Below are 26,042 nucleotides of genomic sequence, written 5' to 3'. Positions count from 1 at the left end.
TATTCATATTTATTCAAGCAATGTTTTTATAGCTTTTTTAACCCTGGCCTCTCTCCTCACTGGGCTATGGAACATGCAAATATGTTTATGTTTAAATTATAACACCACATTCTAATCTGACATTTCATTCTATACTCAGCTGACCTGTCAAATGTACAAATATGACTGTGGAATTTGTATAAAATTTAATATGTGATTTACATATTTAATCTTTTATGCAAAGTTTTATCAAGAGCGCTCTTTTTATCCAGGAGGAAATAAGGAACACACATACATAAAATCTTTATAGTATGATGATTACCCTTAGAAAAGTGGTCCAAAGGCATAATGTTGCATAATGATATTTCAGTTTAAACATGGAAAAAAAAGGATATTAATCTCACGCAGATTTGGATGTTGAACTGGAGCAATGATGCTGGACAAGACTAGTTTTTAGCATCCGTGTATACCTGTGCTGTTAGACCAGCAGAAGAATAAAACTAGGTCTGATTTTAATTCAACAAAGTCTTATTTTATTATGAGTGCAGTCTTAACCACAGCTCCATGGTTTATTGAACAGCATCCTTCAAGATAAAAGGTTTGGATCTTTGCAAAATCAAACCATGTGCATATATTTTTGAAGTACAAGTAGCATTTTTTTTTTTTAACCAAGTCATATAAAGCACTAAATAAAAAAATCCAAAAAAACAACAACAACCAACAAGATTAAAAACTGTGCCCTGTTAAAGTATATGTATTGAGAAGAAACCCCAAATATACAAGTCTCTCTTGAGTGCAAATTTTACAGTACGAGTTATTCAATGTACAAAAGCAATATTGATCCAAACATGACAACAAAATGACTTCATGCAAGAAAGAAAACATGTGGGTAATCAAGACCTTTAACAAAGTGTTGTACCTTAGGTGCTGACTATCGAATCTGCATGTTTGAACTAATAAGAAAAACCAGCAGTAGAATTATTAAATGCCTCTGAAAAAAATATATAAAGTAAAGGAGCAAAAACCTGGCACAGCACATCTTTACAGCTAGTTACTCCTAATGCTGTTAATCTGCTAATCGTAACGCTATACACATTCTGGTGGCTTAAATGTTTAATAAAACACTTGATTTTTATTAAAATAAATGTGAAGTGCTGAAAAGCAACATTTTTACTAAGCTAGGGAAATCAGTTTGAATATTTTAACAACAGCTACCTTTACAGAACATTAGAAGTAAGACAAATTAGAGGACCTACTGCTCTGGTGTGCAGATGGTTGTGTAAATACAGCTTGTAGATAGCTATACTGCAGTTTTCCTGTTACCAGTCTGTAAAACAGCATGTGACACGACAAATAAAGACTATACCCAGTGCGGGCTGCTGTTAGACTGCACACCTGGAGCGAGGGCGTACACAATCTTGCTCACAACTCGATGTCTAACAGTACTGTGAGTGGCAGCTCTCTCTTTGGCTGAGGTTTCTTCTTCTGTATCCTTTTCAAAACTAGCTGAACTTCTGCTCTCTCTCTCCTCCTGCTGGTTCCAGAGAGAGGACAAGGACTCCAGGGTCGAGTGGAGCTCATCTCGTGCAGACATTATGGTCTGAAGACAGGGAAGCTGCAGGGTCGGGGCCCCAATTCCATCCTTGGAAAGGCCGGTGATCAGCTCGTCAACAGCCTTGGCAGAAGAGGAGATTGTATCTCTGCAGCTTTTGAAGTCTTTTCCTAGGAGGAGGGCACCAGGGACAGACTGGTCAACCATCCTTAAATCTACCAACACTGCCGCCACTGAACTATCAGAAAATAATCTGTAAGAGCTAGCGTTGGCCTTTGCCCATCAAGGAAGTACATTAGTGTAAGTGTCTGACACTGTGAATCAAAAGCTTTACCTCGTAAGGCTGTAGACAGAGATGAATGCAACTGTCTAATGGCTTGGTTCAGCTGGAACAGTTTGGTTGATGTCGTCCTCAGTTTCTGCAAAAGTGAAGCCAAAGCGTCCTCCTCCCCTTCCTCTGCCTCCTGTGGTTCCGATTCCCTCTCCTGTTTGCAGACATTAGCACTTACACATAATGACAACAAGACTGCAAACAAACAGGACATGCTTGTAAGACAAGCCACAACTTCATCTGTTAAATTACATACAAAACACAACAAAGATCCTATCATAATGTGTATAAATTTACTATTAACTAAATGCAACCAGTTTTGACTCCTGTATTTTGCTCAAGTTATATTTTAAAGGGTGAGCAGAATACATTTTACACAAAAAGTGAAATAAAAGAATTGCAGCCAGTGTCTGAATCACTACAAGTTGAAAATATTTTGGGTTCAAGCCTCTGTTACATTTACCAATAGTGAGAAAAACACCCTGAAAGTAGCTTTTGGAGGATATAACTCAGTTTTATTTGACTACAATAACACTGTGGACAGCATAAAACCCAGCTGCCTACATGTGTTGGTTTGAAAAGGTAAAAAGGCCAAAACAAAACCTGCTACTTTGTGTGGCTAAGATAAGGACAAACAAGCCTGTTAGCTGTGACTTATGCCCCTTCATTCAACACATTCATTACGTGAACGATCACCGAGGGATGACTGCAGAGAGATAAGCTTACGGCACACTGAGCTTTACAGGAGCAATAAAGGCTGAGTGGCATCTTTAACGGGGCTGTTGTGGCAGCGAGTCTTAATCCGTAACATTTAAGCCTGTGTCAAGACGGAGGATCGTTTTTAACCTTTACCTACAGGATGCTCAGCTGAGCGTGCACTGTTGTCTTTTTGCTCTGGTTAAACCAAAACAAGTGCCAGGACTTTTGTAATGAAGCTCCACAAAGCAGATAACTAATGCCATTTATAGGAATAAATGGCATTAGTTATCTGCCCCAATTTTGAAACATATTTTTTAAGTCTATGATTACATTCTTAATAAAAAAATATGAACATAATGAAACAATAGAGGCTAAAAAAAAAGAAAAGAAATTAAGCTGCATTGTGTTGTAGATCAGATTGTGAAAAAAAACTAAAGGGTTTAGAGAAGGGGTGTCAAACATAAGGCCTGGGGGCAAGAATCGGCCCAGCGAAGACCTGAATCTGGCCCAGTAGAGAGCTTTAGAAATAAATATGAAGGAGTATGTAGATTTTCAACTTCTAACTGCATTTTCTTAGGTTTTACAGCTTTTTCCTATCCACTCCCACTGCCATAAAGTCATTGGTTAAGAGATAAACAATTAAATGACGGGAAAATTACAGTTTTTCCACTTTTGATGCGCTTGCAGTAAATTAAAAAACATAAACATTTATAATTACAGGACAGTCTGTGCAATGAAAAGGAGTTTGTCGTCCCTGGTTTAGAGGCTACAGATTGTGACTTTTAATGGATTCTGTTGATGAAACTTACCGAAATATGGCAGTACATGTAGCTCTCCAGAGCACGAGCTAAATCAAGAGTCTTTGATTTAAGGCTCTGGAGGACCTGCGTGTAAAGATGACAGGTATCATGGGTAGCAACTCAATAAGCACTTTAAAAAACACACCAGATATAGCATTTCTGTGATATAAATGAGCACAAAAAGGCACGACATTTTAAATAAGCGAGTGATCTCTTACTGAGCTTCTGGGATAGGACAGTTGAGCCTCTCTCAGCATTTCCCTCGCGATGGTGAGGCTCTCCTCCAAGAGAGAACGGACACCCTTACCAGTTCCCTTCATTAGACACGTGACCACTGAAGGCTAACGATTAAAAACAAAACAAAACAAAGGGACACAAATGACTTTTTATGACCACATTATTCCAGTCAGTTACCAGAGCTAACTGACTGGGGGGGGGGGGGACCACAGTGCCCAAACAGAGATCACCCAGCTAAATTATTGGTGGTCTTACCTTGCCCATAGCCTGGGCGCCCAGTCCCGTGACATTCAATGACATGCCCGTCACTACTGCCATGTGTCCAAGCGCAAGTAAAGTTGTATCCAAGCACTGACTAGTTTTCCTTCTGGCTTCTTTCACCATCGATGTGATCTCAGATTCACAACCCTGGATGTGAGGGCGGGAGAGGAATGTTTCACTCAGCATCGAGTCGGCACAAACAAACTGATACACAGGTTCAGTTCACATTTATTTAATAGTGAATCAATGCAAGCAAGAGAGCACAACAGCCAACAAAGTCTGAAGGGGCAGTAAATAAATTAAAATGCTAGAAAAAATTAAAAGTAAGGATCGAGAGGGGAAAATTGTGTGTTTAGGTGCTGAGACTGGTAAGGAATTTAGATTTAGTTTCCATATATTCATGTTCTGTTTGGGGCTTCAAGGTTGAGAATTCCCTCAGCTTTGCCATTTCCATAGACAGAGCTCAAACAGCTCAGAGCTAAGACCCGTCAATCAATGCTCTGCATTTTGATTAGCCAAACTACGCAAAATTGAAAATCATTTGTCAGCTTAGATTTTGCACTCTTTTTGACTCATTCATATACTGCAAATGCCAGAAAACCCAGACATCATGTCAATGCATAGCCTTTAATTTTAAAAAAAAAAAAAAAAAAAAAAGGCTATTGATTTGCCTGAACACAAAATGGGCGGAGTGTAATGATTAGAGAATAATGATACAATCTGCATGTAGGCTGGCTTAGCCTTTTATCATCACCAAGCAGAAACCTCAATTTGAAACTTTGAGTACTGTCACTTTAACGTGTGATACCTTTGGGTATTTTTTTTTTTCTTACCTGAATCAACATCTGGAAGAACCCTCCCATCTTCTTGACTTGGCTTTTAAGTTCCTCCGCAATCGTGTAGAGCAGACCGGAGGAGGGTTTAACACTGGCCAACCACTGCATGGTAACAAACACTGCATTCTCTATGGCTGTCGTGGCCTTCACCAACTCAGTTTGTGCCACCAAATTACCCACAAACACTGCAAAAAAGAAACCACCAAAAAGCACCACAATAAAAGTTTGTGCCCAATAAACACCAGGCCGCCTTTATGAATGTGGCCTGGTCATACATGCCTTTTGGCTCAGCTCTTACCTTGGCAGAGGACGAATATCCACAAATTATTCTTCTAATCATTACCTATCCATCAGTAGCTATTGATTTACTAATGTCTAATGAAGCTGACTGGAACTCACCACTATCCTGGCTGTCATCATCCAGACTGTCGTATAGGTCCGATATAGTTTGGACAGCCATGTAGACCAGGTTTAGATCTGAGATTAACCGATCTGCCATGCTCTCCTCCGACCCTGTAGAACTACGCAGACGGGCCAGTGATTGGCCAACTAGCTCCTTGCAGATGCCAGGCATCCCAGGGTCTGAGATGCTGGAATGGAGGGAGGGGGATTTGGTCACACCCATTAACCCTGGGTCAGACACAGAGAAGAGTGGGTGATGATCATTTGTCACAAAAAGCAAATGTAGTTGAGTGTTTAACAGCTGTAGCACTGAATGCTGCATGCAGGTCTGAAAATTTATATTCATGTAACAATGTCGCATTTTAGAAAGACAACAAGAGGCAGCTTTTCGCCACTCAATTCCACAGACATTTGCCTTTTAAGAACACGACGTTAAATATTTTATGCATATTTACTTGTGTTTCTTACCAGCAGACTGTGAGGAGCCACTGTGGAGGCTCTGAATGGGATGCACCCGGATCTCGTAGAGACGCCCTGAGATCCTTCTGCTCTTCAGCAAACTCCTGCTTCTAAAGCCAAACCAACCAGAAACCCACTTGGTACTGCTGCCAACGTTCAACATTTATACTAACTTTTTCTTTAGACACAGGAGAATAAACTTTACTTGCAGGAGAAACCCAGAGGTGGAAAGGTCAGTAAATAGAGATGATTGTTTAGGCAAAGGTTTATTGGAGTAAAAGAGCAATATGGTGGAGCCCCAGAGCCTGTGCAGTGTTTCATTTGGCTGTGCCTAGTGGTAGTTTGGGAACACCAGGACTGCTTGACAAGAATAACCACAATGTGAGGGGGAAAATGTTCTGCATGTACAGCAGGTGCTGTGTGTGTGTGTGTCCTCCATACCGCTCCCAAACAAACACCTTGGCCTGACCTGCATGCATGTGAAAATTAATAAACACAAGAAATACACCAAAGAGGGGAATATTCTTTGGGCAGAAAGTTTTCAGGAAAAGAGAGAAAACAGGACTGTTTAACTATCAAGAAATATGTGCCAGGTTGTAAATCACAATGGTGGAAACTGGGAGAGCTGTGAAAATAACTCAAGTATTCCAAATTTACTTGAAGTATTTACCATCACTCAACTTTCCACATACGAAAAGTAAAACTTTTTTTTTTTTTTTTTTAAAGGGAACTGTTTTTGTGGCACGCTTTGTGTCCACTTGTTCCCTTACAGAGAGAGGGTCAATGCAAAAATGCTCACTTCTATTTTTTCCTTCCTAAAAGCTCTGATGCAGATGAAATTTAAGGTACATGGACACACACACCCTTCCCTAAGGGACAAGCAGTGTTTTTGAAAACTTTCCCGCCTCCATATTTCAATCTTATGTAAATGTAAGATGCTAGGAAGAAGGATTTATGGATAGGAGGAGCTGGATAATTACCTTCGTCGAGAAAAGGAGGCGGCGGAGGAAGAGGAGGCTGATATATCTTGCTCCCACTCATCATCAGGGTCGTAAAACACATTGTCATCTTTAGAGCTGGAATCCCCCTGTGGTGAATAAACTCCTGATGACATGTCCACTCTCATTTACTCAGCTTAATGAGAAAAGCATCGCAAAGTGAGGCAGCATCCCTCTGTCGGGCATAAAACAATCCATTCTGGACTATAAATGAGGTCAAACACTTAGGAAATTTGCAAGTGACTGGAGCTGATGTCAGGCTCTGAATTTGCAAAACAAGGAAGAGAGAGTCGCGCAGGCTGAACAGGTGTGCTTTGTCTTACTAGAACACAGGTTAATGTGAGAAAGACATGATAGCAAAAAAGGATTATGAATTTGAACGCAGAATTGATCCCAGACTTACCCGTTCGAGCTCCCTCATGGCAGCAATGTTATTTTGGAACTTTTCCAGACACCAGAAAGTGGTAATTCCCAGCTTTGTGTTTTGAACTCGCACCCGTAGCACACCACCGCACTTCTCATTCTCCGAGCTCTCATGTCTAAAACAGGAGAGTAAAGTCAATAAAAATAATAAGGTCAGAGGTTCACAGCAGCCACGTGTTCATTTACAGCTGTATTTTTGGGAGTAGCTAAATACAAAGACTGGATATAGGTTTACATGCTTTTACTTTTTTTTTTTTTTTTTTTTGTAATGCCACTGGTTTCTTCATCATTTTTGTGTTTACATGATGCATAATAAAAAATATATGCAACTTTTGCCCATCCTTTCTTTCCTACCTGCTGAACACTGTGTGTTTCTTCAGTTTAGCACTGATTTTATTGGCTTCCTCAATCATCAAGGACAACTTCATGGCATCCCACTGTGGAGAGACTGCAGCAGAGAAATGAAACATTACCTTCAACTAGGACTGGGCGATATATCGAGTTTTTAAATATATCGATATATTTTTATACGAGATATGAGATGTGACAATATCGTTTATATCGATATAGTCTATATTATGTTATAATTATACTTGTGGAGCCGCAAGTTTGCCTCTCTTTCGTCCACTTTTGTCTCTACGCAACGTTACTCTGCCTCTCTCTACTTCACTGAACACAAACTCCCCCCCCCCTATCGCTTCCCCTGCAGGCAACAAGAAGATCAGTTATCAAAGAGGAGCTGGTCTGTAAAAAGAAAACATTTGGAGATTACTATTTTACTGCTGGTAGCGGTAATCTCGTTAGAATGACGTTAACGCCATAACTGCATTAATGCGGCAAATCTCCGTTAACGAGTTACCGCGGATCGCCCCGTGCATGGGGCTGGACGGCATCAACGCGTTAACGAGCTAACAGCTCTCACGCGTTGACGCCATGCAGCCCCATGCACGGGGGCTGCACGGCCTGAAATCCTTTCATTTTCTCAAAAATCGACAGTGCACCTTATGTATGAGTTCTGGTTGTGCTTACCGACCGTGAACCGCTTTTATGTGTTACACGGCGCTCGGCAATCTGTCAAAAAATGTTTTAGTACGACTTTGGTAAGCTACGAAGCCGGACCGCTCGATGGATTGTTGGAGCATTACGGCTACGGTAGTCAGGAGCCTCGTGGAGTACTACGTACTGTACTTCAACGTAATATTACCGTATTGTGTGTGTTTAAGGACCACAAATGGCACCTGTTCAGAGACGTGGTTACAACGAGGATTTCAAACTCCAGGCTGTCAGTCACGCACTAGAACTTGGGAACAGAGCAGCTGCGAAATCTGTCTTTGTTATTATGCTCAGCGTCTTTTAATTTACATTTTGACTGCATAATTGTGAGCTTTTTGTTATGCACAAAAACAACATTGTTTTATTTTATTTATGGAGCATTATTATTTAATAAATGCTGATAATTTATTTCTGAGTAATTTTTTCATGTACATCTACGCTGTATGTTAATAAAAGTGCCTGTGTGAGATCTGGGACACAGTGTGACTAAGAACTCTCTTTTTGTTGTTACTTTTTGGCTTTAAAAAAATATCGAGATATATATCGTATATCGCCATCCAGCTAAAGAATATCGAGATATGAATTTTGGGTCATATCGCCCAGTCCTACCTTCAACTAATAGCCCAGAGTTAAATATCATTTGGCTCAGATGATCTTTACTTAGCAGTACAAGATAGTACACAGCAGGGATTCACTGTAAAAAGGAACAGTTGAAATAAGCTACTCACTGGCTATTGCACTCATTTCCACCAACAATTCTCAAAGACCTTATAAGGAATTACAGTAAGATGCAGATCGCTGTGCTCCATATTCTGCCGATTAGGGTTGAGAGGCTCATAAATTCTGACATTGCATCCATTCATCTAATATGATCCTTGTACAAACAAATGAACAGAATAAGAGGGCAGCATAATGGTCAGACTCCCCAACACTCCTTACCTTACCAAAAAGTCATTTTAACGCAACATTGTCTCGAGTCAAATAAAACCATTGGATATAAAAGGAGCATCTTAGAGGGGCAGTTTCTCAGAAAATAAGATGGGCAGAGGTTCAACTATCTGTTCCTATGTCTAATGTTTGTAAAAAAAAAAAAAACAACAAAAAACAAATATACTATCATTATAAGACTCCAGGAACCTGAAGAAATATGTGCACAAGGGACAAGGCCAAAGATTAATGCTGAACACCTGTGATCGTCAGGTCTTCAGGCAGCACTGCATTAAAAACAGGCACGATTCAGTCATGGAAATCATTGTCTGTAAACACTGTATGCTGTGTCAAAGAAGAAGCTAACGGCACTGGGCCAAAGCTCTTCTAAAATGGTCCGAGGCAAAGTGGAAAACTGTTCTGTGGTTAGACAAATTGAAATTTGAAGTTCCTTTAGATAAATGTGGAAACCATGTTCCCCAGTCTAAAGAGGAGACGGACCATCTGGCTAGTCATCGCCACCTAGTTCAAAAGCCTGCATCCCTGATAATATGGAGGTCCATTAGTGCTTTACATATTTACTAAGGATTATATGCCTTCAGTGTACGTTGATATAGTGGCAAACAGCTTTTCTCTAATGCTTCTGCTGCTCAGGACAACTCTGCTTACACAATGTGATCCTTACTCCCAAACACGTTCAGTGTTGACTTAACTCTTACCATGTTGGGGCGTATGGTTTTCCCTTAAAGCTCTTTTCTTCTGAATCTCCTCCAGCTCCTTGCCGATCTTTTTCTTTTCCGCCTCCAGGGCCTCGACAATCCTCGCTTGGCGCACACGATGCTCTTCCATAGCCTTGAGTGAGTCATGGTAATGTAAACAACATTAAAAACCATCAGGGTAAAACATTCCGCCTGAAGCCAAGCTCCACGGTGGCTCGAAACGCATCCCAAATGGTTAAACATAAAGCCCAGAGTCAGCATATTTGCAAATGCTCATTCATAACATCAGAAAACATGAGGATGAGCAAACGAAGGAGGTGATGTAATTAATGAATATAGATTTCCTGTATGCCTACTTCCAGAAAAGCGAGAAGCTTACTGCTTAAAATATCACACATTTCGCCCACCTACCCACCCACCTACAGTCATAGGGGAAACAAAAGAAAAGGCAACAGTCTCTTTCTGGAAAAACTGACGGTACAGCGGTCACATTCCTGAGCTATTTTCACTTTTATCCATAAAAAAATGCCATCAAAAAGTGATTGTTCATGTCCTGTTTAATTTTGCCCAATTCCCCTGCAAGGCAGTCTCCACCTGTACCTCATAATGTAGCACCTGAGATCCAAAGGGTTGCAAACACACAGAACCTTCACACAGGAGGCTTCCCATAAAGGCTGACTGGCCAAATGTAAATTGGGTATTCTTTTTTTTTTTTTTTTTTTAAACATGTGCACAAATCAAAATAATTGAGCCCATCCTTTTTTTGTTGTTTCCTTAATTTAATCAAAAATCCTAACCTGGGTCTCCATGTGGATACGGAGACGTTTCCTCTGGACATCCACCTCCTGCTCCAACTCCAGCTTGGCAGTTTTGAGCTCTGCCATCTGGCTGGCAACCCTCTGCTGCTCCAACTCCTGTTGGCGCTTCCGCTCATTCTCCTCATTCTGAAGGAACGAAATGCTGGCATTTATCTGTAGTTTGCATAATCTGACAGGGTATGAGAGTGTGTAAAACTCTACTATGCTTAAAGGTTCTTTAAAAATGCCCAAGTGTTAAGAAAATACACCTAACAATTTCAATTTGAGGTTTTAGTTTACAATATTACAGTAAATAAAAATTACAGACTGTCAATAATCTAATACAGGGTTACAATAGTAAATGACTGATAATATCATCCAACTGGCCTATTTCTAGATTTTAAAAAAAGAGAAGAAAAAAAAAAGAAAGAAGAGAAAGTCTCATATACCAGCTCTCTCTCCAAGGCTCGGATCTTTTCTTCATAGAGCACCTTCTGGTCAGAAAGCTCTTTCTGAGCCACTTCTTTTGCCATCTGGATTCCTTGCATCATCTCCTGCTTTGCTTTAAGATGGGCTTCTTCAATTTCTGCCTCAAGCCTGAGAAACACAAAAATTGGAATTCAGATTTTGATAGTATGGAATTACATTTTATCAGAAAAGCCTCCGTCTGGCCGGTTTTCCCTCCACTCACAGCACTCTTTGAGCTGCAAGGAGCTCGTTTTTAGCAAATTCGAAATCTTTATGACCGTCGCCTTCGCCTGTCCAGCATGACGCTCTCTTCCCAGACTGCACCTCTGCTGGGTGATTAAAGCGGAAGTAGTGATCTCCTCCAAGAATCACCCTGTCGCCCTAGAAGCCGGACGAGAGACACAGATCCAGAGAGAAATCATTTATGAAACGCTTTGGGCCTTGCGTGGACAGACCATTGCGTTTGATTTACAGTGAGTAACAAAATGAACCGATAGATGGAAAAAAAAGTTAGAACTTGCTGCTTTACTTACATGGTGTAGGACTGTGGATTCAGAGATGAGGTTCCCATTAACAAAAGTCTTAGCGTTTTCCATTGGAATGATGCTGACAGTATTGTGTATGTTGGATATAACACTGAAAAAAAATACATATAAAGAAAATATAAACCATTTTACGTGAAATGCAAAGAAAGTGGCCAAATAGCTTCGTAGGGCTACATATTCCTTGGTTATATCCATCTTGATGCAGCTATTCCACCTGACTGAACAATATGCTACTGTTTTCACACCCCCCTCTGAGGAGTTGGTCTCACCAGTGCTGGTCAGCAATGAGGGCTCCAGTCAACTGGATATCGTGGCTGGAGTTGGACTTGAGCTTGCCCACCGTGGTGCGACCCTCTTTGATCATGTAGAGAAGCATCTCAGACAGCTGAGGGTCCTCGTTCAGATTCACCAGGTTGGGAAGACGGTTGTCCACTTTGAAGGTCACTCCTGCTTTCTGATCACACAGACCAAAAATTATTTATAGAGGGGGGGTTCATCTCCTTTGTTTTCAGCTTCTTCTTTAACAACATTAGCATTTGAACACAAGCATGGTGAGTGCAGGATGATAGAGATAGTAGACTAATAAAATGAAGGTTACACCGAAAAAAGAAATTACCTGCAACTCTTTGGTCTCTTCACGCTTGCGAATTTCTGCTTGCTCAAGTTTCTCCCTCCATGCCCTGCCGGAAAATTTGAAAAAAAATATATTTATAACCAAAAGCAAAAATGACATAAGAACAAATTCTACCACTAACATCCAAAGTAAACCCCAAGTCATATATTGATATCAGCATTTATAATGGCCGATAAATAAAAAAGTTTTAAAGAAGAGATTGGAGAAACACCCTTCAACCAAGTTAAGAGGGTTGACGTTACATAGTTCATCCACCAGAGGGCACTCTGCAGCTTTCCACTTGAGAACACAAGTGTTTGGAAAGCAGCAAAAATAACCAGCTGATCAAAGCAGAGCATAATTTCCATCATTTCCTTCAGGATTAATAAAGTATTTCTGATTCTGATAAATGAGTAGCGCACAACTTCCTGTGGTAATAAATCCTGATTATATTGAAAGAGCATTGTCATAATATCTAAATAACCACACATAACAAATATTTTATTTAAAAATTCTATATTAGTTGGGCTCTACTTCTACGTCTTTGTCATGCTAAAAATGTCCGATTTTTATTTCTAATATCAGAACGTTGAATGTTTTAGCCTAATAAAATATACACTGGAAAGAATTAAATCTTTCTGTTATTAGAACTCAATAACAAACTGTACGTATCAAGACTGTGCAAATACACAGAAACATATAGATCACTGTAAATATACTATTACTTTGTGTGAGTATTAAGAATAACTTTGAAACTAGCTTTCATTTGACCCCCTCCACTGCAAAAAGAGAACTGTTCATTTGAGGATTCAGCAGGATTATAGCAGTAATGCTGACCGATTGGCCTCTATCATTTCCCTCTCTTGTTGACAGAGTTTATTCTTCAAGGTGGCAATCTCCTGCTGGAAGAGCCTCACTCTCTGTGGTTCGACGCCCTGGGAGCTCATCTGGGCCGCTCGCAGCTTCTCCACCTCTGCCTTCAGCTCTGAAACACACAAAGTTCATCCAGATTGTTTCCTACTGAGAAAACTGTTGCAGCAAGATTATGAAAACGTGCAGATACGATGCCACTTTAGAGAGGAATATTCAGATTTGGTCAGCGAACTGCTCGATACTGTCCCTCAGTGAAGTTGACTGGTTTGTCTGTCCGAGTCACATTCACTTTGAGTGTCTCCCGCTGACAGGCATCGTGAATGAAATCCACAGCAAGAGCTCCCCTTAGTGCTAAAAACGTCAAACAGCAGCGCTATCATCTTATGAAAAATAATACTTGCATGACAGTTAGCCGCCATGTGCAACTGACAGTGCATAAATATGGCCTGGAGGCAAGGTTAGGGCCAGGCTTTAATTTCAACTGGATAGCGCAAGAGCTGGTGATGGATAAACGGGCCGACAGACGGGAGGGTGAGTGGTAAAGGAGGAGAGAGAAAGCGATCGGGAGCGAGCGCCTAACAGGAACACGTTCGCAAATAAAGAAAAACACAGGGATGAACAAAAGAGAGAGAGGAAAAAGGCTGATGAAGGAGGAGCTGAAGGACAGACATGAAAATATTCATATATGTGTGTGTGTGAGAGAGTTCTTCCAGTCCACAAATACTGACTACACCTGTGAAACTACTATGTGGTTTTGGTTGTAAAAAAGGAAATACAGGTGTGGCTTTGTGTGTTGAAAGGCAGATGTTCAGGTTTACAAAGAACTACAGGGGAAAAAAAGGAAAAAGAATCTCTCATATAAAAATGATTTTCCCTCCCTCTCTTTCTTTTAGTTTATAAGGTGACCAAGGATTTGTCCAGGCTCACATGTCAAACGAACACAGTAAGTGTGCCTCAAGAAAAAAAAAATGACTGAAACCCTGCTTTAGACATAAGGTGTATATATATATATATATATATATATATATATATATATATATATATATATATATATATATATATATATATATATATATATATATATATATATATATATATATATATATATATATATATATATATATATATATATATATATATCTTTTGTCTACAGTATACAAATTTTTAAGCACGTTATGGATGTCTGACCTCTGATGAGCTTGGCATTGGTGTCCTCATTGACCTTGGCCACATTTATGATTGTGCGGGCTTGCTGGGCATAGCGTAGAGTGCTCAGGCTCTCCTCCACGTTGCTGCCCGCCGGGCTCAGCGTAGCGATCATGGCCGTCTTAGAGTTACCGCCGAGGCTCTCCTTCAACAGCCTGCAGGTGACAGTTAGAGGAGAACCGTCACTGTGATTGCTGACAAACAAACAAATACAAATAAAGAAAATGTGCACAAGCACACCGTTCCCTCACCATGTAAGGACAGAGTCTCTGTACGGTATGAAGACTTTCTTCTTGGTCAGCGCTTGTTCTGATAAGGCAGAGATGACCTTTCCGAGCGTTAGCAGTGATTTGTTGATGCTGGCGCCCTCCTATAAAGACACCATTTTGAATAAAATAAGGATAGAAAAATTAATGAACAGGCCAACAATGCAAAGAAACCAGAGCCTTCTGAGACAAGAGACTGTACTCTGATTTGTGAATGATAAAATTATATACCGTGGTTCACCTAAAAAACTCCAAGTCCAATCTCCAACAAGCAATGATTAACTGCTTAATGACTTAACCACAGATGGTAGTTAACATGTGCTCACCCTGAGTCGGTCTCCACTGGTCTGGGCAGAGTGACAGCGTTCGCTGCCTGCCAGATCGATCAAGTTGATCCTGCTGGTGATACTGTGGTCATGTTCCTCTCCTTCCACAAGCTCAGTCTGCACACACAAACACAAATGGACTCACAGGCACTTAATGTAAGCACGATTCATCCACTCCCCCTGTGTTAACGTTGTATTTTTTTTTTACATAAAAACTCAAAGAGGGAAAAGAGGTGTAAATACACAGTGAAGATAGTACCTTAGTCTGGGTCATGACTAAGGTGAAGACAGAGTGAGATCTGGAGCTCTTGTCATTCATTCCTGTGGCCGCTGTGGCTCTCTGCTTATTGCCGAGCTCCAGCCAGCCCTAAAAAAGAAGAAAAAAGTACTTTAAATTATTATTGATTCTCTGTGTGAAATCTCACTTGAAGATATTCATTTCCATGACAAGCCTTTCAGATTCGGTTAACAGGCTTTTTGTCTGCTTGACACTGAAGACCTAGCTTGTTCTTGAAAGCGCCCACTAATAAAAAGACAACTGGTTCATCTTACCTGAACATCACTGTAAGAGCGCACCACATTCCTGTGAAGAAACAGCAAGCTGAGCAATTCTGAAAAACGTACCATCCAAGAATGTTCAAGCTTTCAGCGAATAAAGAGAGAAAGACGAGATTTTCTTACGCTGAGAGCTCAGCAACATAAGGCCCGTGGACCGGATGCTCTCTCACCCTCAGCTGGAAAACAAATCCAAACAAAGGTTTTCTACATTTTTCCCCTGGGGTAAGTCAACCACAGTGGCAAGTTAGAGATAAAAACATGTGCCAGGGATGAGTGTCACTCAACAGCAAACTACTCACGGGCATCGTCCTCTGGTTTGGTTCTTCTCTGGTCACCAGCAGGTCATGGATCTTCTCATTGTACACTTCAAAGTAGCTCATCTCTACATGACATTTGACCTGAGATTCAAAAGGGACCCAAACAGATCATTTAATTTTTTTTCAGATAAAAATTAAATTGGAATAGAAATGTAAAAAAACAAAGAGAGAGCTTACCTCGTCACTTTTTATTGAGGCCAGTTTAGAAAATAGCTCGTGGCAGAATTTTGGGATCACCCCTACCTCCTCCTCAAAACCCATCATCCTGCAAAACAATCAGTCTTAACACATCAAAGTGACAGATTACAGTACAAAAGTAAAAAAACAAAAACAAAACATGACCACATAAGTGAGAACACTGATGTAAATGAAAAGTGAGTCCACTCACGTGTATGATTTACCAGAACCTGTCTGGCCATAGGCAAACAAGCAGGTGTTAAATCCTTCAAAGGCCCTCAGCAGCAGAGGTTTGGCCAGCGTCTCATACACGGTCTGCTGGCAGGCAAAGTTGGAGTCACTGGCATCCACTGAGCAGAAAGAGAAGTCGTAGGTGAAGGAGTAGCTCTGTCTGGACTCTGGATGCTGGACCACAGTCTCCTGGCCATTCATGAAGATGACCTGTGAGGACTTCTCAGCTTTCTCCCTGTAATAGAGCAGAACACAAAACTTCAGAAATGTGTTGTTTCTCTTTCTTTAAACAAGTAGCATGCCAGTGTTTTATACACAGATTTTCCAGAACCAGACTTTAATATACTGACAGGTGGGCCTGCTTCTCAGTCACAAAGCAGTTAAACACTAACCTGGCACTGAAGGGGCGGACACGCACAGCCACGGTAACAGCACTGTTTTCCATTTTAAGTAAGTCCTGCTGCTTCAGACCCTCACTGGTACTGGGCAGGATCTGTTCAGGAGGAGCAGGATCGGATGTCCTGACCTGGGTCACGTCTCCCTTTTGGTTCGAGGTCTTTGTCTTTATCACCTGCAGAGTCGTGTCAGGTCTTCGCACACCTGAGGTCGTCTTGCTGATCCGAGGAGCCGGGAAGGGTTTAGTGTTTTCGGCTTGCTGTGCTCGGGGTTTGGGCCTTTCCAGACTGGCAGATTTGACCAACACTGGCTTGGGAGCTTCTTTCCCTGCCAGTCTCTCAAACACGTCTCGTTTGGCAGCGATTCTCTCAAACGGGGTCTTTCTGGTCGGCGTTTTAAAGGTCTGGGTCTCGTCTGTGTTTCTACTTGAAGATGAAGAAGAGGAGGAGGTTTTGTTCTGCGCAAACCTCCCTTGTGTTTGCACATGAGTCGCAGTTTCTCTTAAGCTCATAGACCTGAATAAACCAGGTGTCCTCCCGTTTGGTTCACCGAGAACTTTGGGAGTTGACTGCAGGCCACCAGGCTGTCCACGTCCGCTCTTGTCCATGGAGGGAGTCCTGGTCCTGCGCTGCAGAGTCAGTCTCTTCTCCGGAGCTGCTGTGGTGCTTTGGCTGCTGTCCGTCATCGTTTGTTCAGCCGTTTCGGCCCCAGTCTTCCTCCTTGACCGTCTTTGTAGGGTGAGCCGGGCTCGGTAAGGGGTCTGCTGCCCGCTGCCACTCTTTGACAGGGCAGAGACGACATACGTCCTGTTCACCGGACGGCTTTTATCTGATGACCTGCTGTCTTCACATGCAGACTCCCCTGATGCGGTCGCACTTTTGCCCAGCGTCGTGTCGGCTATCTTTCGCTCTCGGCAGGGTGTCCTGGACGTTGATGTTGACAGCAGATTGTCGTAATAAGCGGTGTGTTTCCGCGCTTGTACGGTAAATATCGACATGGCTGTGGACTGTTAGAAACCTACACGGTGTAATTACGAGAAAGGCGAGTTAACGGCAGATGCACTTTACACGAACAACTACATTTAAAAACCACGTAAATCGGACGTAAGTATGACTCCATATGTTAGTTGAAGGAAAATAAAAATCCATTCGAGTAAATTATTACTTGCACTTGCGAAAAAAAACTTCTTTTGTTTATGTTCTCCTCCTCGCTTCCGCCTCTACCCGCTTCAATTTCAAATCGTCACCGTCACTGGCAGCTGATTGGCTGGATTCTCTGAAAGCGCTACGTCACGTCATGGTTGCGACCTGTAGGGACTTTATGATACCGCTAGATGGCAGCACAATACCGAGCCACAATAAATAAACTGTGACCGATAGTCATCTCTGAGATTGCGTACCAGCGGAAAGAATGTGCTAGTCATAAGCTCCCATCTAAATTTAGCCCTTTACCGTTAAAATAAACGAAATGTCTCAAACTCCCTAAATCTACTGCGGAAGACAGTGAGATATAAATAAAACCTCCAGACAAACTGAGAAAAAATTACCTTTTAGTTGGAATAATACATGAGAATAAAATCAGACTGATTAAAGTTTGTACAAATGGCAGGGTGCGTTCAGTGCCTTGCTCAAAAGCATCTGGACCTTAGTTTAGGTCTGGATTAATGAGGATTCTTATTCTTCTTTCAGTGCCCCTTTCATACTCCTCTATCACCGTGTGCCACTAGTGCCAGTTCTAAGACCGGAAAAATGTGGAACATTATGTGGAGCTTTTTGATTAAGTCACTTTGCATTAATCATACAAAACACAGATCTAAAAAAAAGAAAACGATACAGAAAACACATGTATTTATTTATAAACAAAATATACAAACTAAACATTTACAAGTTACTCAATAAATAAGCACCATTCCATGAAAGATTGGAAGAAGTTGCTACTTCTTGCGACGGTCATGTTTCTTTATGATGTCCAGGAGGTTATTTGTGGTAACCAGTGAATCCTCGTGGTCCTTCTTGTTTCTCTGCTTTTCCCTCCTTTGCTGTTCGTGGAGGTGCGGTGAGTTTAAGAGCTGAGGGGGCAAAATGGAGCCAGTGGGTTTGACTCGATTCACCACCTCCAGGAACAGCCGTTTGTTGTTGTTGTTGAGAAGAGTGATGGCTGTTCCTCTGTGTCCCAGCCGACCCGCTCTTCCCACCTAGATGGGAAAAAAGGTAATATTAGATTAGCTGTCGTAATTGAAAGGTTTTCCTAATGAAACTACAACAAAGTGATACTAAGCAGTGCTGACTAACCTGGTGGACATACTCATCCATTGTGTTTGGCATATCAAAGTTAACCACCAGTCTGACATTGACCAGGTCCAGCCCTCTGCCCAGAACACCTGTACTGATCACTACCTCAAAGTCGCCATCCAGAAGACCCTGAAGAGAAAACCACAATTAGAAGTCTGTATGTAACACATACAGCAGACATAATAATGAACTGCATTTACTGGCAAGCCTGTTTTTATTAGCATGTTGTTCCCATAATTATATTTTACACACAGCAGATAACAAAGCGAGGTGTCCATAAAATAATTCAGCATATTTATGTCTGATACAATCAGCCAGTAAAATTACATACTCTAAAAGTGGGACTCTGGGATTATAAATCATTTTGACTCCTAATAATTTAGATTTATTCTGGATTATTTCAGGCCTTGTCTAACTGTATCAATAAATTTACACCTCTTTAGCCACCTGTTTGCCTATAGAAGTTGTGATCTTGGAAAAGAAAAACTTGTCAGTATTTAAGAACAAAAGCGTGTAAATGGAAAAACAGTGTTTTTTTTCTGCATTGTGTCTCTTTGCATCGGACATGCAGACTAAAGCTGGATTCTCGGGGAAAGCCTCAGCTTTGGGTATCTGTCTGTGCTGTTGAAGATAAACACTTTAGGACACCAAACGTGGAAGCATTATTTGGTTTTTCTTCCATGCACTGGTCTCACCCGGAGGATGCGGTTGCGCTCCCACTGGCTCTTGTCAGAGTGGATTGCCACGGCAGTGAGGCCCGTCACCTTGGCGACTGCTTCGCAGAGCAGATCAGCGCCGAGTTTACTCTCTACAAACACTACCACTGGAGGTTGGTACAGCTTACCATCCTGAAAAGTGACAAAATTAAATATCTTTTTTTTTTTTACATTTTACATATTTTCTATACAAAAATATTGCCAAAAATGCTATACAACTAATACATTATGTATACTATGTGCCTGTAGAGGCATCTACATATCTGGATACGTTCCAGCCCTCCAACAGGTAACTGTAACTTGACAAGACAGGAAGAAATGCATACTCCCAATCATACCTTCTTAATTTTACTGTTCTTTAGGAGAACATTCTGTAATCTTGAGCCAACTATTATGCACTATGCTGTAAAACCTGCAATATATGAAGCAACTGCTTTGATTAGTTTCTGAGTCAAGTCCACTCCAGATAGTTGGTTTTCTTGTTGTGTCTTGTCCAATCCCAGTTTTGTAGCTCTGCAATTCCACAATTCACTCACCACTCGTGAGACAATAACTTTACACTATGAGTTACTGAGTTATAAGAAAAGAGTCTTATGTTACTCAAACTACGACCTAAGAGCACTTTTCTACTTCAAGTTAATTAAAGTCGACCATTTCTGTTTTATATAAACAGTGCAAACTATTGCTGGGATTCCTGGAGTGGTGCCGTGGCTCTGTGCCCACCCGTTTCCTTCAGATAGAGGCCAGAGTGTCCACAGTGGCTGTCTAAATATGGCAGAAGGGGAGGCTGGTTCTTTATTGGACTTTATAATATTTCCACCAACAATAGCCAGCTGTTAAAATACCAAGCTGGTATCAGTGCGTGTCAAGACTGAGCAGTAAATAAACTGTAACCTAAAACTGATCTAATGAAAAACTTTGTGTTTTTCTTCTAAAGTACTTTCTTGGAGTGCAATGACCAATTAGACCTGGTCTGAATTCAAAAACTAAAAATATCTACTGACCAGTAAAAGAAACCATATGCTGGCAGTGGAAGTGTGTCCAGAAATACTCCACTTATAATAAACCTTTTAAGACTTCATGATTTTTAATCTAAAAACTCAAATTTAAGATTGAAAAACATCTAATCTATGACCTACGTTGAGAATCTCAAACAGCTTCTTCTTCTTAGAAGGTTCCTCTACCCAAAGCAGGATCTGTCGGACGTTGGCGCACGGCTGGTTCTTCTCGCCAATAGCGATGCGTACAGGGTCACGGACCAAACGGGCGGCCAGCTCCTCCGTCCCAGTCGGGATGGTGGCCGACGCCAGAAGAGTCTGATGTTCTTCTGGGACTTGCTCAAGAACCTCCAGAACCTGCTGCTGGAAGCCCATCTTCAACATAGTGTCCACCTACAGGATGCAGCACAACTTTCATGTTGCAGGTCTCTCAAAACTGATTTGAATGAGTTCTACAGAATGCATAGATGAATACTTTCAAAAGCTGTCATTATGTTGTCTGTTCTAAAAGACAACTTTTACATTACTAATCCTTAAAGCTATATAAATTGAATTGAACCGAATTACTAGGTCTTAAAGTGCACAGTTTTTGTCAATTGTGAATTTCAGTATGTTTGTCCTACCTCGTCAACCACCACAATCTTCACTTTGTCAAGCTTCAGCTCTTTCTGCTTCAAGATTTCAATGAGCCGCCCAGGAGTAGCGATGACAATCTAAAGGAGATTGAGAAATGAACAAAACCATGGCATGGGACAAATGTACAGCCTCAAGCTTTGACTGCAGCAGGAGGAAATTATTGTTTAAGAAAAAAAAAAAAACAGAGACTGTACTTTGATGCTGCTCTTCAGGCGGTGGAGCTGTGGGGGAAGCGGCATGCCTCCGACCAGCAGGGCAGTTCTCATGTTGGGGAGTCCCATCACAAGCTCCTTGGCCTGTCTCTCTATCTGAATGGCCAACTCCCTGGTGGGGGTCAGGATCAAAGCCACAGGGCTGCCCACACTGTGTGCTGATTTCTGAAAGCAGAAGCAATGTTACACACTGCATGTCACTAAGAGAGCATTTGTGAATTTTTAAATGTAAAATTGTTTGTGTCATTTTGAGAATACATTTATTCAATTCGACTCTTTTATCTGCAGAGGTCACTGGCAACTACGGAGCAGCTTTTCTGTCAGATATTGGAGTCTAGTGTCTTCCTAAGGGGTAGCTCAGGAGGGCAAATGCTTGATACAAAAGCAGATTCAGTCCAGATTTACATATTTAGATCTGGGCTGTGGTGCTATTTATCCGGGCTGTAGAAATGTCTGCCTCCTCAAATATAATTTAACTTGATGGCATTTGCATGTGACATATTAGCTTCAATACTGTACCTCGAGTGCCCTCACGACCACTGGCAGCAGAAAGGCTACAGTCTTCCCCGATCCTGTGTCAGCGCTGGCAATCACATCCCTGCCTGTGAGACCAACAGGGACCATCTGCATCTGGACTGGGGTAGGTGTGTCATACCCGGCCTTTTTCAGGTTACCACTTAATGTGGGAGGGAAGCTGCAGTGCTCAAATTCAACAACAGGTCTTGCGACATCTCTTCCCTGGGTTTCTATGCCCAGCTCCTGTTTAATTCGTTGCACTTGCTCCTCTGTTAGGCCTGATATGAACCGATCTTCCCTGTAGGAGTAGCCTGGTTCACTTTCAACCACCCTACCAGGGTCAGCTGCTGGCTGTTGACTTTGAACAGTCCTTTCATCTCTATTTTGGTCCTTTTGCATAAATGCATCTGCCCCAGTCCCCATGCCCATTTGCACTAAATGGCTGGCTTTGCATTCGAGACTGCAAACATCATTATCTGTAGCATCACAGATGTACTCTCCATAGCGACCACACATCACACAGACAGGTTCTCCTGGCTCAGGCCATCTCTGGTTCTTTTTAAATGATTTCACTGGTTCCTGTTCCTCCTCCTCCTCCTCCTCATCATCATCATCATCATCATCATCATCACTGTCATCTGAGAGGGAGCTGTGTCCATCTTCGGGTGCTAAGCTCTCTGCAGCTGCGTGTGTTGTCGCATCTCGTGTTTGGGTGTCTTCACATGCTTCCTCGCTCTGAGCAGGTGTCTCGGAGCTACTTTTGCTATCCTCCTCTTGAACAACTTTGCTTTTCTTAATCACAACTTGAGCCGATCCCTGGGCAGGTCTCTTCACCTTCAGGGCTCGTGGCAGAAACATGTTTAAATACTACCTGTAACCACAACAAAGCAGATGTAAACACTCAGCTACGCCAAAAGATTTAGGTGACATGTTATGGCAGCAGCTGCAAATAAATTGAGTATGAAGAACCTCCATAGCTCACTTTTTTTCTTTTTAAAGGGCCAGATCGACTTTTTCCAAATGGAAGTTTTAAATAACTCCTGCTGCGAAGAAACCAAGTTTTTGAATATTTTGAAATTACACTTCTGAGCCACCATTTGGTTGTTACTTACAAAAACAACATTACCTCTTCGCGTCAAATCCTCCGACAGTCGCAAACAGTTCCCGACGCACACTGATGCCGCAACATTACGTCCTTTGCACGTTGGGAATTGTAGTTCGTGGAGCTGAGTTGCTTTTTTACCCCTGTTATTTATATCGCTGTTTTTAGCAAAATTTTATTTAAAACATTACGTTTTAAAAATGTGTATCTTTGTCCTAGAATTTTTTTTAAAGTATATTGACCTCTTCTTATTCATTTCATTTTTTTAATTTGTCATATTTTACGTTAAGGGTGCGTTCAGGGTAACAGAATATGAGTAAAAGTAATAAAAATGCAGCCTATTAAACAAATCCGGGGTGGACATTTTGCAATGTAGCAAGTTAATGCCGTGTTACCGACTATATTGCGGTACAATATGTTTGTGGGCGGTTGATTCCAAAGAATTAAGATAAAAGTGTTAAAATTCCCAGCGGAGTTTGAAAGCACCGTTCGCACATGCGCGTTGGACAACAAACGTGCAGAGCTAGAGAAAGCCTCAGTGCGGCAGGAAAACCGCATCACGGCACCGAATAGAGGACCGAATGCAAAACACACAGGTTATTCATACAATGACACATGGCCATGAAAGGAAGAAGCCGTCTGCTGCCAAACAACTCAAATAATGGAAATATTGTTGTTTTCATTCCAGTCGATGAGTATTTTTCCCTCCTCTTTGATTTCCAAGGAAACCTAGCTTGTTCAGACGGAGAGCCTTTCAACTGGTAGAAAACAGAATGGATGAAAAACACCAGGAGTAGCGACCCATTGTGTGAACGAGACCGAAAAAGACAAAACAAACCTAGCCCCAAGAGCATTTTATTACTGGAAGGACATACATATCTGTGAATAATCTGCGGAAAGACAGACCATCTCTTCAGTTTCCAGCTGTTTATAGTTTTCCACCAAATTCCAGTACTGGGATGCTTTCGCTTCGTAGGGTTTGAGGGAACAATCAAGGGGTGAAATATGGGTGAAGTTCAGGACGTCAGGGATGTTAAGAAGACGTTCGTTGCTCCAGCAATAAAGTCTTTTGAGCACTATGACTTCTCCCGAGCCAAAATGTGTTGCAGCCTCACATGGTTGGTGGCCAAAGCATACGGGACAGGTAGGTTCATCACCGCACCGACTGCAACAGTTAACCGGACGCAGCACGAGTCTGTTTATGATTTTAATGCTTTTCTTTTGATTGTTTGTTTTTAATGCATGCTTGTCAGAATCCAAATAAACCCAAAGCAACAAATGTGTAATGGAGATTTATGATTTATTATCAGTCAATTCCCATATGGGCTGGTTCACATGGAAACTGCCATCGTTTTCATTCATTTCTTATGAGGAAAGCAATACGTGTTATACCAAACGAAAGAAAGGTAAAAAAAAAACAAAACCACTTCCTGTGGTCCCTAATCAATGGGGTGGGTGGGGGGTATTTAATGGAGAATACTTATAGAGATATTAAAGTACCTGTTTCCAATGATGTCACCTCCAGGGTGCTGCATCCATGTCAGAACTGCAAAGTAAGTATGGCATGACATCCTGTGACACCTAACGAAGTGGATGTAATTCCACAGTTTCAATGGAATTAGTATTAAATACTTTAACTGATATAGGGGATGCATGGATGCATATCCAGCAATGCAGTGATAATAAAATGGCAAATCAGTGGGATTATCTGGCTTACACTTGAGCATCTATAATAGAAAACTACAGCACAAACATCTGTTTTGGTGGAGCATCCACATCTTTTTTGGATGCACGAGGTAAAATGAACAACAGCGGGAAAAAGATGTTTTTTCAATTTTATAAAAAGCATCCAAGCAGTAACTGCAAATGTATCTTAATACATGCAGTGCGAGATCCTTCTGTGCTATCCTTTTCCCATTTTATCAACTCATTCATCTTTATCTCTTTATTTTGTAGTTATTGTATTATATTCCTGATTCGTCTCAGTTTATTTGAGAGCGTCATTCCTTGTTTCTGTGTTGCTTATATCTCAGCAAACATGAGATCCCTTGCTGATCCTCTTGTGTATTTTCAGTCAGAACTGAATGAAATGGGCTGATTCCAAAAATACAGCCCCCCAGAGAGGGAGGGGAAGGGCAAGAAAGAGAAAGGGAGCGAGATCATCTCCAGATCCCAGCCTACGCTGCTGTGAAAGCTTCACATGCATCCGCCTCATTAGATTGAGGCGAGAGTACATCAAGAATATGCAGTCGAGTACGTGCGAGATGTGTGCTGTACAGCAGATCATCTGCTGTCAGGAGTCGCTGTCAAATGCTATGCCCCAACATTTACAGTGTCCTGATTCAGAACTCAGAACAGCAGCGCCATTTAATACCAGGTAAAAACCAGAGGCTGACAGACAATGAGTGTAATTCCCTCTGTATTCACTTAACAAGAAGTTGTAACAATGACTGAATGGAAGATTGTGAGTCTACATGAGTAAAAGCTCAAATACTACCAAGCTAATGAAATATTAAAAGATAAAACTGACTTCTTCGTGCTCAACGTTTTCTTTGTCCTTAAAACAATTAGGAGCATTACAGAATATAAACCAGGAACACAAAATGTTGAAAGATAACATAAAAAATCGTCTCCTAAGCAGCTCCAGAGGTGGTGTTCCGTGAGCTCAGCCTGACCTCTGACCTCTCCCTGTGGATGATGAAGGCGGTGCGGGGGGGTTAATATAAAGACATAGTGTATTTTTTGTTCTTTGTTAGGATCCTTAATATGAATATAGTTCTGACAGGAAACCCTGTAGCCTGGATAGTTGCTACTACTGCCTGCAATTCTGTTCTGTAATAACACTGTGTACAGATGACCTTGCTGATAGCGGTCAGTCAAAGCAGGTGATTCATTGACCTCCGTGTGCATGTGCTGGAGGATGGGCAGCATAAAGCTGTCAGTGTGTGGATCACCACTCGCACACACACACAGGCTTTTATCCTAATTAAGATCCATTCTCCGTGCCAAGGAGACAGGGACGAGCCCTGCGTCTGTTTTGCTTGCAGACATAATTTAATGTTTTCAAATAGTCTCATTTGAAAACGCTTAATCATGGCTTCCTTAATCTGCACCAGGGAAAG

At 41.5% G+C, this 26,042-nt stretch overlaps 3 protein-coding genes across 11 annotated transcripts in view; 1 reads left to right on the top strand and 2 right to left on the bottom strand.

Annotated features, from left to right (window-relative positions):
- Positions 1 to 1,196: 1,196 nt before the first annotated feature.
- kif14 (kinesin family member 14) lies at positions 1,197 to 17,446 on the bottom strand. Its single transcript, XM_063495708.1, has 29 exons — positions 16,446 to 17,446; positions 16,034 to 16,288; positions 15,823 to 15,910; positions 15,628 to 15,726; positions 15,452 to 15,504; positions 15,323 to 15,353; positions 15,030 to 15,137; positions 14,771 to 14,887; positions 14,430 to 14,548; positions 14,161 to 14,333; positions 12,937 to 13,084; positions 12,103 to 12,166; positions 11,756 to 11,940; positions 11,475 to 11,577; positions 11,165 to 11,322; positions 10,923 to 11,070; positions 10,474 to 10,620; positions 9,677 to 9,809; positions 7,332 to 7,425; positions 6,958 to 7,093; positions 6,537 to 6,643; positions 5,566 to 5,666; positions 5,095 to 5,325; positions 4,693 to 4,880; positions 3,854 to 4,006; positions 3,580 to 3,702; positions 3,371 to 3,445; positions 1,845 to 2,016; positions 1,197 to 1,695 (listed from the first exon to the last, which is right to left on the bottom strand). The coding sequence occupies exons 1-29, from the start codon at positions 17,444 to 17,446 to the stop codon at positions 1,340 to 1,342; spliced, it is 4,866 nt and encodes a 1,621-aa protein (XP_063351778.1). The 3' UTR covers positions 1,197 to 1,339.
- An 833-nt stretch (positions 17,447 to 18,279) lies between these two features.
- ddx59 (DEAD (Asp-Glu-Ala-Asp) box polypeptide 59) lies at positions 18,280 to 23,003 on the bottom strand. Of its 3 annotated transcripts, none has more exons than XM_063495102.1 (8): positions 22,945 to 23,003; positions 21,822 to 22,689; positions 21,285 to 21,467; positions 21,078 to 21,167; positions 20,596 to 20,847; positions 19,436 to 19,588; positions 18,741 to 18,869; positions 18,280 to 18,643 (listed from the first exon to the last, which is right to left on the bottom strand). In XM_063495102.1, the coding sequence occupies exons 2-8, from the start codon at positions 22,674 to 22,676 to the stop codon at positions 18,383 to 18,385; spliced, it is 1,923 nt and encodes a 640-aa protein (XP_063351172.1). In that variant the 5' UTR covers positions 22,677 to 22,689; positions 22,945 to 23,003; the 3' UTR covers positions 18,280 to 18,382. The 3 variants fall into 3 exon arrangements, with proteins under 3 accessions (XP_063351172.1, XP_063351174.1, XP_063351171.1); XM_063495104.1 differs by having other exon boundaries at positions 22,931 to 22,982; XM_063495101.1 differs by lacking the exon at positions 22,945 to 23,003 and adding an exon at positions 22,801 to 22,905.
- Positions 23,004 to 23,455: 452 nt separating this feature from the next.
- Positions 23,456 to 26,042, top strand: part of camsap2a (calmodulin regulated spectrin-associated protein family, member 2a) — a 43,034-nt gene continuing 40,447 nt past the window's right edge. For all 7 annotated transcript variants that reach the window (XM_063494972.1, XM_063494970.1, XM_063494967.1 and 4 more), the window contains exon 1: positions 23,456 to 24,064. In XM_063494972.1, the coding sequence (XP_063351042.1) occupies positions 23,926 to 24,064 (139 nt within the window). In that variant the 5' untranslated portion in view covers positions 23,456 to 23,925. The remainder of the gene's footprint in view (positions 24,065 to 26,042) is intronic.

Source organism: Pelmatolapia mariae, linkage group LG15 (assembly GCF_036321145.2).
Source record: "Pelmatolapia mariae isolate MD_Pm_ZW linkage group LG15, Pm_UMD_F_2, whole genome shotgun sequence".
Lineage (NCBI taxonomy): Eukaryota > Metazoa > Chordata > Actinopteri > Cichliformes > Cichlidae > Pelmatolapia > Pelmatolapia mariae.
Note: the sequence above shows the minus strand (reverse complement) of the source record. Positions and strands in the feature narration are given on the sequence as shown.